The sequence below is a fragment of the Trichosurus vulpecula genome, chromosome 3, assembly GCF_011100635.1.
Source record: "Trichosurus vulpecula isolate mTriVul1 chromosome 3, mTriVul1.pri, whole genome shotgun sequence".
NCBI lineage: Eukaryota > Metazoa > Chordata > Mammalia > Diprotodontia > Phalangeridae > Trichosurus > Trichosurus vulpecula.
In genome coordinates, this window is record NC_050575.1 from 349,022,170 (window position 1) to 349,034,514 (window position 12,345).

A 12,345-nucleotide genomic window follows, 5' to 3' on the forward strand; every position below is an offset into this window, starting at 1 on the left:
GACAGACTCCCAAACAGAATCATGACTATTGTGATTTTCTATTATAATGTAGTAATATTTCATCACTTAATTTGTTTTCCTTTCAGAATGGGCACAGGATGGCATTTTATTATACACTTCCCTAAAGAATCTTCGGTGTTGTGATGTATTTCGAACTAGCTTTGGGAGTAAAAAGCATACTGAACGCATCTACACAGAACAAGATCCAAGGTACTGGAATAATACAAGTGAAGAGAAGCTTTTTTTTTTCTTTTTCACCAAATGTGAATTTAATATCCCCTAACAGTGTAAAGTGTCTTTGTACTCTGATTATTTTATTTGAAGAGGTCTTTTTTCTCTTTGAGTGGATTATTTTGGCCATAGCGGCTCACTAGAGCAGCTCCTAAAAGTATAAAGAGTTTGTGATTTCATCATTAGCAGAAGAACCCACACTGAGGAAAACATATCTTTTGAAAAGGGCAACCTTCATAGTATCTAACATACTGTGCATATGCTTAATGCCAAGCTTTTGGTCTGGGAAAAAAATGTCTCATTGGAGACTTGATTTTCTCATAGATTATCCAATTCATTTTTCCTCCATTTTACAGATAAGGAAGCTGGCTGAAAGAGCTTAAGTGACTCACTCAAATTTACACAACCAGGTAGTGGCAGAGCCAGCACTAAGACACTGGTCTCTTGATTCCCAGCCCTCTGTTATTCTACACCATACTTCGTTGGGCTGTGTTTCTGCAGTTCTGTTTGCCTAACAGTTTACCATCACAGTGTGGTTTAGACGGCCAGAGAAGGAACTACTTAAGTAGTATCTCTCTCTCTCTCTCTTTCCCTCCTGCTGTGCTTGATTTGTAATCTCTCTTAGCTTTCACTGTTCTCTGTTACTTAGCTATTCTGTTAGATTTGCAAATGTCAAGGTCTTTCCCAGGGCAAGGTGCCCCTCAGAGAGAGAATGACAATTTTCATGCCATGCAGACAGATCGGTTTCTCTTTTTCTCCAGAAAACTCCTGTTGTACCTACTCATATTTTCTCTTTTATATTGGGGATAATCCCTGCTGTGGGTGGTGACCAAATACAACCATTATGTTGTTCCCAGTGATCAAACTCTAATCTGCTGAATACTCACTCAGTGTCCTTTTACAAAGTAATTGTTCAGGAAGAAAAGCTGGTTTTTTGCTAAATTGATTACAGAGCTAGTTTTATAGCCATGTAGCACACTATCTTCTCTTTGAAGGTCCCAACTCTATAAATTCAAAGAGTATGGTTTGACTGAATTGTATTGTCAACAAGGAATACTGTTGATTTTAATGGCCTTGATAATCAACTTCTGTTAAAATAACTAAGAGATTCGGTTTCCAAGTACGTGTTATACATTTAGATGTGTATAGAAAAATAAAGCAACCAGCGAGTTAAAAAAAACAAATTTCCCTCACTAAACACTTGGTTACCTAGCTAAGACTACTCTTCTGTGTGAGAATGAAAAGTAAGGAATTCTGCTTTATAGTAACTATTTAACCTATCTAGACCAAAGCCCAGGACAATATATATATATATCACTATTGGTGGCACTATCTTCAGGTAAGGATGATAATAACATCAGTTTATTTTAAATATGAAGTGTCTCTTTTTCCAAAACTTCGCTGTTTTAAAATGTTGATCTTGGGCACAGCCAGAACTGATGAGATAATAAGTTCAAGATGGCAGTAACCTTCATTTTATTAGTAACTTGTATATGAAGACTGTGCTACTCTCTTGAATTCAGACTTCAAGGTGGACACATTGTTAAACTGCAAATGCTGAGTTGCTAAATAATATTTCTTCTCTCTAGGCTTGATAGAATTGTATATGCCAAGGGAATTGATAATTATTTAACAGTTGGAGAGCAGCCCAAAATATGATATAATAGTCATAAATCTTTTATCAATTATAACCAGAAAAGCAAGGCATCACTTCCACAAAATTCATTATTATTTATTACTTTCAGATCATTTTGGAGTTTCTCTTTTAGTGGTTTTAACTTTCCTATGCTTTCTACCTTGACACTCATTTTCCTAGAGAATTTGATTTTCCCAGTACTTTACCAAATCTCCTTTTAGTCAGTTCCTTGTAATTTTGAACAGTTGCGCAATCCTTGCCTACTTGTTTCCATCATTTCCTTCCATTCAGGATCAAGCTATGGCTATCTTAGTGCATTTTTCTTAATGAGATCACAGAAAAAGGCCTTGTCCTAAGCCAGCCTCAGACAGTGACTAGCTGTGTGACCCTGGCCCTTTCACTTCTCTCTGCTTGCCTCAGTTTCCTCATCTGTAAGATGCAGACAATAACAACACCTCCCTCCCAGAGTTGTTAGAATCCAGTGAGACAATAATTGTGAAGCCCTTAGCACAGCTTGTTTCTCTCTTTCCTTCCTCAGCATAAGTACCTTGTCACTGTGGGAGCTAGAAAAGGAGAGCTGATGCAAGAGATTTCTGATAAACCGAGTTCCTCCCAACCCACATATTGAAATTACATATTATCGGGGGCAGGTAACAGAAAACTAGTTTTTATGATAATACTTTGTAAAGTGTGTCTGTCCCCTTTCAGATTTTGAGTGAATCCTTTTGTACTTTGGTAAGTAGGACCTTCATTGGGTCACACCCTGAATGACCTAGTCACAGATGGTGAAGGAAGCTAAAGAAGTTTTTAGAACTCTTGGTCCTTTCGGATGTATGAAGAATTATAGAGTGGCTAGCCATTGGCTGAAGGACCACTCACACCCCTGGTGGCCTTTAAAAAGCTAACCATTTCTGCAGATAAGCAATCTGTAAGAAGTCTGGTGGGGGGGTCAAGATAGTTGAGAAGAAAGCCAGCTATGAAGGAAGCCCCTAGCTCTGGAGAGGAAATCACTCTCGGTCTTTTCCATTGCAATTCTTAGAGTCTAGTGAGTGGTAGGAGGAAAGGATTTCTCTCTCTCCCTCGCCCCCTACTGGCAACAGTACCTGGCTATGGAACAACTCACCCCACTGGAGGCGCTGTGCCCAGCAAAGAACAGGCCCAGAAAGTCCATTTATGTGGTTAAGATGAAAGTTATCACTCACTGGCAAACAGAAGCTGAGCTGTGATACAGTGCCCAGAGGGGAGCAGCATGAAGACGTCACAAGGAAAAACATTGCTTCGGCACTCAAAGCTTCAATCGCCTTGACCGGGTGTGATCCCTAGTGTGTGCCTAGTGAAGTCTGCATAAGTATTCGCTCTTCCCACTGATGATGTATGTATTTGCAAAAGAATACACTGCAGCTTTATGGTGGAAATGTTTTGTTACTACTTTACATTCTGTGCCATTTTAGAAAATACTTTTACTTTGAATTAAGTGTGTCGACTGGCCAACTCTTGAAAGTAAGCTCATTGGCAGAGGCTTTTGAGCTATATAATTTTAGCAGGGCAGATCCCCAGTATACTTTGAACCTGGTGCAGTCATAAGAACATAGATTTAGCACTAAAAGGGATCTCAAAGGCCGTCTAGTCCAACCCCTTCATTTTACAGATGAGGAAATCACTGCTCACAGATGTTAAGTGACTTGCCCAAATTCACACCAATAATAAATAAGAGGTAGCTTTTAAACCCAGGTCATCTGACTCCAGAGTCCTCTCTTTCCTTTTCCACTTTGAGACCCAACTTACAAATGTGAATTAAGGGAGTCCAGGGTGGGGGAAGTAGCCTTAAAGGGGTACTACATCTCCTCTGCAGTCATTTAATACTAATTATAGTAGTGAAAGTTGACAAGATATATACAGGGTAAGTTGTATTTCATTTCAGAGGAAAGGCACTAAGGGGGACCAGGAAAGGCTTCTTGTAGAAGGTGGGACTTGAGCTGAGACATAAAGGAAGCTAGAGAAGCTAGGAGGTAGAGATGAGGAGCTAGAGAATTCCAGGCATGGCAGACAGCCAGTGAAAAACACTTCAGTCTGGAGATGTGGGTGTCATGTGCTAGCCTCAAAGAGGTCAGTGGAGTGAGTATTTAGAGGAGATTAAGGTGTAAGGAGACTTTTCAGATGAGGGCAAGGCCAGGTTTTAAAAGCCAAGAGGAGAAATTTATATTTGATCCTGGAGGCAATGGGGAGCAAATGGAGTTAATTGAATAGAGAGGTAAGCTTGAAATAGTCCAGGTGAAAGATGATGAGGGCCTGCATCGGGGTAGTGGCAATGTTAGATGAGAATAAGAGGCATATGTGAGAGATGTTACAAAGGTAGAAGTCACAAAGCTTGGCAGTTGATTGGATGGTTGGGAGGAGGAGGGAGGTGAGAGAAGGAGGAGTAGGAAATCACCCCTAGGCATCTAGCCTGGGGGTCTGGAAGGATGATGGTACCCTCCATAAAGAAAAAGCACTGCCTGGAGAATGTGTGGTGAAAAGCTTTGGGATAGATCTGCTTGATATCTAATTCAGACACCAAGCATATCTTAAGTGCCTGTTAAATACTTAAATACCTACTAGGCCTTGAAGATACAAAGAAGGAAACAATCCTCACTCTCAAAGAGCTCACATTCTAATAGGGGAGACAAGTACGTGTATACAGATATACAGCATAAATTTAAAGTTAATAAGTGCAAATATGTAGAAAGTAGTTAAATACGAGGTGGTCTAGAAGAGAGGATGTTAGCAGGATGTAGGGAGAGGGGGACAAGGCTTCTCATAGAAGACAGTTCTTAAAATGTGCCTTAAAGAGAGAAATTCCCTAATACAGGGGGGAAGAGGGTCACTGTAAATGTGTGTTAGAAGTCTGGCTGGGTTGCAGGGTGCCAGAGGAGGAATAGTGTCCAAAGAGGATAGATAGGAAGAGATGTTAGAACCAAATTATGAAGGTCTTTAAAAGGGCTAAAGAGAAGACTTTATTTTTGATCCTAGAGGTAATAGGGAGCCACTGGAATTTGTTCAGCAGGGTGATACGGTCATATCTCTGCTTAAGAAAAATCACTTTGGTAGCAGTGTAGACAATGGACTAGAATAGTGATGGACTTGTGACTTGGAGATTAATTAAGTGGCCATTGTATTAACCAAGGCAAGAGATATTGATGCTCTGAACCAAGTTGTTGGCTATGCAGGTAGAAGGGGTGGGATGCAAGATTTGTTGTGGAAGCAGAATCAGCAGGATTTGTCAATTGATTGGCTGTGGGCTGAAGGAAAGTGAGTAGCCAAGGGTAAAATGCTGAGGTTATAAACTTGTGACCCTGGAAGAGTGGTGGTCCCTTCAAGGGAAATGGGGAAGTTTGGGTAAATTATAGGCTTGGGGGAAGATAATGATTTTTGGTTTTAGACATGTTAATTTTGAGATACCTCCAAGACCTCTACATTATAATATTCAGTAGGCAGTTAGTGATGCAGGACTCAAGCAAGGAAGGGCAAGATGAGAAAAAAAGACAGCCTAAACCTTGTGATGGGGCATTATATGGAGGACGATCCAGCCAAGGAGACTCAGAGGAAGTGGCTCAACCCGAGATTTGGCTACTAGATCACTAGTAACTTTGGAGGGAGCAGCTTCAGTAAAGTAACAGCGTTCTGGGAAGTAAAGGATTGAGGAGAGAGAAAAGAGGAAGTGGAGACAAGGAGTGTAGATAACTCTTTTTTAAAATAGGAGTTTGAGAAAGGGAAGAGATATAGGACAGGAGCCTGAGTTCTTAAGGACGAATGTGTTTCTTTTTTATTTCTTTGGAGGGGAGAAGGCAGGGCAATTGGGGTTAAGTGACTTGCCCAAGGTCACACAGCTAGTAAGTGGGTCAAGTGTTTGAGGTCACATTTGAACTCAGGTCCTCCTAACTCCAGGGCCGATGCTCTACTCACTGCTCCACCTAGCTGCCCGAAGGATGTGTTTCTTAATGTACAGAATTGGCCTATGCCAAAATGTTATTTCTATAAACAAAGACAAACACAACCACTGCATCTGTGTGTATATGTGTGTGTATAAATATGATGTGTGTAGGTGTACATACATGGTACATATTATATGTACATATAAATTGTATTTGTATACATATATTTGATACAAATATATAATTAATATAGATTAGTTAATTAGCAAATATTGATACTAGCCTATTTGTGGTGTTAAATTCTGCACTTTTGCCTCTCTCTTGGTGTGCTTGTCTTTCCTCTCTCATTTTCTTCCCTCCCTTCTTCCTCTTGCTGTCCCTCTCCCTCCCTTTGCTGTCTTCCTCCCTCTATGTGTGTCCATTTTTATTTATATATATATATATATATATTTACATACATACACACATATATATCACATATATCACCTATAAGACATATATGTGTAAACATAAAATACACATATATATACTACATGTGTACTATACCTACATATATATAATTTCCCTCCTTATCCTTACCTCTCTTTTTCTCACTCCATTTTTCTCCCTACATCTTTTTCTCCCTTTCTCTACCTCTCTTCCTTCCTCTTTCTCTTCTGTCTCCCTCCCTCTTTCTCTCCTTTTCATCCTCTTCGTCTCTCTTTTTTCTTTTTCTTCCTCTCGTTCTAAAGGTTTTTGCTTCATTTATTAACGTGAAGTATGTTTTTATTGAATTTCACCACAAGCAGAGTGAGATCTCAAATTGTTGCTTTGTTAAATTGGTCTTAGAAGATGGAATGATGGTCACACAACAGAACTAGACAATAGTACACATGGCATTACATATTGGCCTTTTCTGAACACCACTTGAAATTCTTATTTGAAGTAAATGAAAATACACAAAAATCTGGGCTCAGACACTAATGAAACAAGTGTGTGCTTTTCTCATTGAAATTCATACTTTTGGCTTTTAAGTTATAGTTTCCTCAGGGAATTAAAAACTACTTTCCTATTGTTTTTAAGACAATTCATGTCATTTTTTTCACTCCTAGGATTGACTGATACTGAAAGATTGAATAAGAGTAACTCCTGAGCCCTTTTCTTATTCAATAAAATCTTTCTGCCTTCACCGAGGAGCTTTTTTCTCTTCTCAGCAAGTAGTCCAGTGATTTAGTAGTATGTAAAATGATTTTTTAAGAAATAGTTAACCATGGCTGACTCTTGACTTCTTAGTATTCATCAATGGAATATTTATATTTTTCATTTTCATTATTAATGAACATTTAATGTTGAATACTTACTAAGTATATCCCATGAACAAAATATTCTATTTCTGAAATTCTTTCAAATTTCATATTGCACTTTACCTTTTCAGATTTTTTGTGGACCTGTATCGTACAAGAGACAAGTGCTTCCTCACCATAAATAGTAATAGCAAGACTACTTCTGAAGTGTGGCTGGTAGATTGTCATCAGCCTTGGAATCTACCAGTCCTTGTCCAAAAGAGAAATCCTGGGGTTATGTACCATATTGAGCATAGAAACAATGAGTTATATATTCTCACAAATTATGGAGAGCCTGCAGAATACAAGGTAACATGTCCCTCCCCCATCTCTGACCTATGTACTGTACTAAGCATTTCTAGAAAGCTTTACAGTAGATCTTCAGCTTTGGCATCTAATGTTCTTTTTTGAAAATTTCAGAAAAAGACATTGTCAACTACTACTGTATTTTCCTCTCCCTTTTTCCTAACTTTCCTATTATTGTTGAGGGTACCACCATCCTTCTGGTCACTAAGGCTTAGAAACTTCAACTCCCCTGTCTCTCTCATGCCCCATATCCAATCAGTTGTCAAATCCTTTTGTTTCTACCTTTTTAACATCTCTCTGTATGACTCTGTCTCTCCTCTGACATTGCAGCCACCCCCATTTAGGCCCTCATCACCTCACACCTGGACTATTGCAATAGCCTATTGCTTGGTCTCTCTGTCTCAGGTCTCTCTCTACTACAATCCTTTTTGGGAGGGGAGGTGGGGGAGGCAATTGGGGTTAAGTGACTTGCCTAGGGTCACACAATTAGTAAGTGTCTGAGACTGGATTTGAACTCAGGTCCTCCTGACTCCATGGCCAGTGCCCTATCCACTGTACCACCTAGCTGCCCCTACAGTTCATTCTTTACTAAGTTGTCAAACTGATTTTCCCAAAATATAGATCTGACTGTGTCTCCTACCCACCCTCCTATTCACTTAACTCCAGTGGTTCCCCATTGCCTCCAGGATCAAATATAAAATCCTTCATTTGGCTTTTAAAGCCCTTCATAACCTGGGCCCTCCTGCCTGCTCCTTTCCATGTGTTCTGCAATCCAGTGACACCGGCCTCCCTGCCCTTGCCAACATACCACCCTCCATCTTTCACTGCCTCTCTGCCATGCCTGGATTCCTCGCCCTTCTCATCTGCCCCTTGGCTCCCCAGCTTCCTTCATGCCTCAGCCAAAATCCCACCTTCTTCCCAAAGCCTTTTCTGGTCCCCCTTAATCTTAATTCCTTCCCTCTAAGATTCAGTACATACATACACATAGAGCTTGCTTGTACCTGTGTGTCTGCGTGTTGTGAGCTCCTCGCTGGCACAAACTGGCTTTTGCCTTTCTTTGTATACCCTGCTTGTCATGTGATCTTAATCATTTAACCTTCCTGGGCCTCAGTTTGCTCATTTGTAAAAATGAAAGCTTTGTACTAATTGTCCTCCACAATCCTTCCCAGCTCTAAATCTATGATCTGCTATCATAGTTTCTTATAAAAGACAAAATGGAGACACGAAAACTTCAATAAATGTCTGATTCTTCCGTTCATATGATGTAATGAGCACTGCTTATGAGATAGTGAAAGGTGTCTATGGTTTGGTCGTGTACGCCCCCTTCACCTCGATGCTTTGATATTTGGATTTCTTGATATTTTTCTGTCCATTTGCTTCTCTGTAGTTAATGAAGACATCAGTCAATTCCTGTAGTATGAAGAATTGGCAGCTTATTTACGCATTGAAAAGAAAAACCAAGCTTATTGACATGGTGATGTTCAGGGATCACTGTGTTATGTTTCTGAAGTACTGCAATCAACTTTATCTCAATACAATTTCATTAAATGATCATTCGGTTCAGTCTCTCAAGGTATGTTTCATTTTTAATAGTCGATTGCTAATCAAAACACACAGTTGTTTTATCTGAACAGAATAGAAAATAGAAAATATTTAAAGCATAAAATTATTGCATTGGCATTATTAATATTGAGACATATTGTAAAAAAACTATACATATATAGTTCTTAAGAGAAAAAGATATATATATATATCTATCTACAGTGGTGCTTATTCACAGAAGTATCAATGCTTTGCTGTAATACAGTGTTATTGTGAAACTTCAGTATAGTTCTGTTTCTTTTCCAGTTGGCGGCTTTGTGACCTTGAACACGTGACTATCTGGGCATCAGTTTATTCATCTGTAAAACGGGGGTGGAGGTTGGATTAGATGATCTCTGAGACACTTTCCAGCCCTGTGACTACAAGTCATATATACACAATGTGTATCTAGAAACTTAGAGGAGGAAAATATCTACATGAATCCTTGGCATGTTCATGGTAGTTTCCATTAGGTGTTTCTTGTTTTCTATTATCACCTTCAAAGTTTTCTTCCCCATTGTTTTTCTTTTTTTTCCCACAATGATTTGCACCAGATTCAGGTAACTGGAGTTTTTGGAACGTTTAATGATATTTGACTACTATTCTGATCTGCCCTTGTATTTTTATTTGAAACATTCCTGATTTTTTTTCCCTGTTTACATGTAACATCTCTCCAACTTTTAAGCTCCATGAAAACTGGGAACATGTCTTCAATTTGTTTTATGACACCTGCAAACTCCAGTGCCTTTAGAGTACCCTGACTCATAATTATGATGTGTTTATGTATTCATTGACACATGTGGCTACATTTGGGACCATCAAAGGATATTTTGAAGCCCTCATCCCTGCCCTCAGGGTGCTTGCAGGTACACTGATTCATCTCTACAGCAAGCAGCAGGTCACAACAGATCATTAATGCCAAACTCTGAATGAATCATGTAAGACCTTTATATTAAGCATGGCATTACTGCTTAGTGAGGATTCAGACATTTACGGCTGAGGAGAAAGATTATTTTAAATGCAACCTCAGTGAAGGAAATGCTATAATGGCACAAGATACCATTTAGCAAAGTCCCACATTCCTCTTACTAAATTTCCTGTCCTCAATCCTCATGCTTTCATTATTTCCTGGAATTTTTCTCACACGAAGAGACAACAAGAAAAAAAGTTCAGTTTCTTTTATGATCCATTAGTTAAAGGGAAAACTTCAGTAGGATCTAGTTTTGTTTTTAATGATTGTCTCTTGTGAATGTCGAGCATTAAATGACATGTTGCAATAATTTTATATTGGTGCTCATATTTGTTTTATTTGGAGATGTTTGCAAAATCGAACCATTGTTTTAAAATCAAGTAACAAGAACAGAGAATATGCTAACACCTGAATATGACATCTTCAAACTAAAGTTAATCCATGGTTGTTTCTTGGTTCTGAGCTATGACTGTTATTTATTACTATTAGAAACTTCCTACCTAGGATGATATCAGTTTGTCCCACTATGGTATGTTCTGAGTCACATTTTCATTGGAGGGGATAAATTGTGCCCATTCATGCACACTCTTAGCTCCTTCCCTTCAAACCCATGTCTCTTACATGTGAAACAGCTGACTGGACTTGAAAAGTATAGTCCCTGACCATGGAATAATTATGTTTTCTTATAAAGCATCCTTTGTCTCCTATGGAAAATAAACTTTCAGACTTAACCTCAGTAACATTACAAATTCATACCTGTTAGGACCACTGGATTACAACCAAAAAGGCCAGGAAGGAAGACCACCACATGAGCACTTTAATGTATTTTTTTAACATCTTATCAATAGTACAAAAGAGTTTGTATTGTGGACAGAGGAATAGTGTGGAAGGCGTTTTTCCATCACTCCCTCCCTCACAGTCAATCAGCTGAGCCTGTTTGCCCATTTCTACAGGTGACTAATGGTGCACTTGTCCCACACTTCCCCAGTTGTCCTCTGTAAGGAGAGCCCACCATCAGGGATGGTGCTGTGCCAGACTGCTGATTTTCTAAGGAATTTGCACTTTTCACAATTATACAGGAAAGGGAATTCAATTTTCCTTTAACACTTTGACTTTCAATGCCATTTCTGAAGCTTCTGTCCACCTGCTAACCAGAGCTGCTTAAAGGATGTAAAGAGAGTGCCGGGAGAAGGCTTGAAGCTGGACCCTGCTGCTCTCAGAGAATGAATCTTGATTCCTTTCACTTCTCATTGAGTTAAGAATTTTAAGCATAATAGGCATGAGTTTGAGGAAGGATGTGCCAAGAAAGGGTTTTGTTCTCTACAATGGTTAGCCTGGGGGCCAAAGTTAGAAGCAGGGATTTTAAACGGCTGAGCGCTGCTGGGCCAACTTAGCTCTCCAGTAAAAACGGCCATTGCTCTGGCTTCAGTCCAGGCTGTTCAGGAAACAGGACACAGGCCTGGGATCAGATCAAAAACACACATCCGGGTTTCACTACAAATAAGAAGAGTCAGGAGGACATGGATGGGCCTTTAGGCCTATGAGCATTTTAACCATTTTCTAAAAAATTTATAACCCGTATTCATGTCCCAAAATCAGCATTTCAATACAGGAGATTATACCCAGATCATGATATAAACCATGGTGTTAGGCTTGTATTTTCATAGATCTTTGAATGCCACCCTAGAAATATTAGGCACCTTGGAGATCGTGTAAACAAAACTACTCATTTTTTCAAGTGAGAGAACATGTCCAAAGACTTTAACTAACTTGCTCAAGATCAGGTAAGTATTGGTATGAAGGAGCGGTGTCAGGATTTGAACCTGAGTCCTTGGAACATAACCTAGTGCTCCTTTTATTACACAGCTACTCTTGTCCTCTTTCATAACGTTTAAGAGCCTCAAATATCACTTTTCTTTCCCGTTCGTAATGGTCACATAGTTATTTCATTTAGTCATAGTATCATTTAGTCATAGTTATTTCAGTTATTTGAAATCACTGTGCTACTTTGAAATACGGTTTTTATGGGGAACTCAGCAGAATCTGAATTGAATCAAACTTGGTTTCATACCTGAAGCTAAGCCCAAAAGTGGAGTTAGAAATGCTGAGGAGCCTAAGGAAGGAATAAAACGTACATCTGATCTCTTCAGCTCCCTGCATGGGCCTGTGCATGCCGGCTGGATCCCCAGCCACAAGACAGCAGCAGTGATGCCTGCTCATTTCGGCTCTCCTCTCCCATACATCCTCCAAGGCATTTTATATATATGTTAGGAAAAGGCAGTCTCTATGAGCAAGCTGAGCAAGAGGAACCAGTCTTGACAGATTGTCACATGGCACGCTTAGAAGCAGAAAGCGAGGTAAGTTTTTATGACTTCTCTTTTAAAATGG

At 39.4% G+C, this 12,345-nt stretch overlaps 1 protein-coding gene across 1 annotated transcript in view; it reads left to right on the forward strand.

The window, feature by feature from the left end:
• Nucleotides 1-12,345, forward strand: part of PREPL (prolyl endopeptidase like) — a 44,508-nt gene that overhangs the window by 18,580 nt on the left and 13,583 nt on the right. The window contains exons 6-9 of the mRNA XM_036750321.1: nucleotides 87-210; nucleotides 7,193-7,409; nucleotides 8,794-8,979; nucleotides 12,108-12,314. Coding sequence (XP_036606216.1) covers nucleotides 87-210; nucleotides 7,193-7,409; nucleotides 8,794-8,979; nucleotides 12,108-12,314 — 734 coding nt within the window. The remainder of the gene's footprint in view (nucleotides 1-86; nucleotides 211-7,192; nucleotides 7,410-8,793; nucleotides 8,980-12,107; nucleotides 12,315-12,345) is intronic.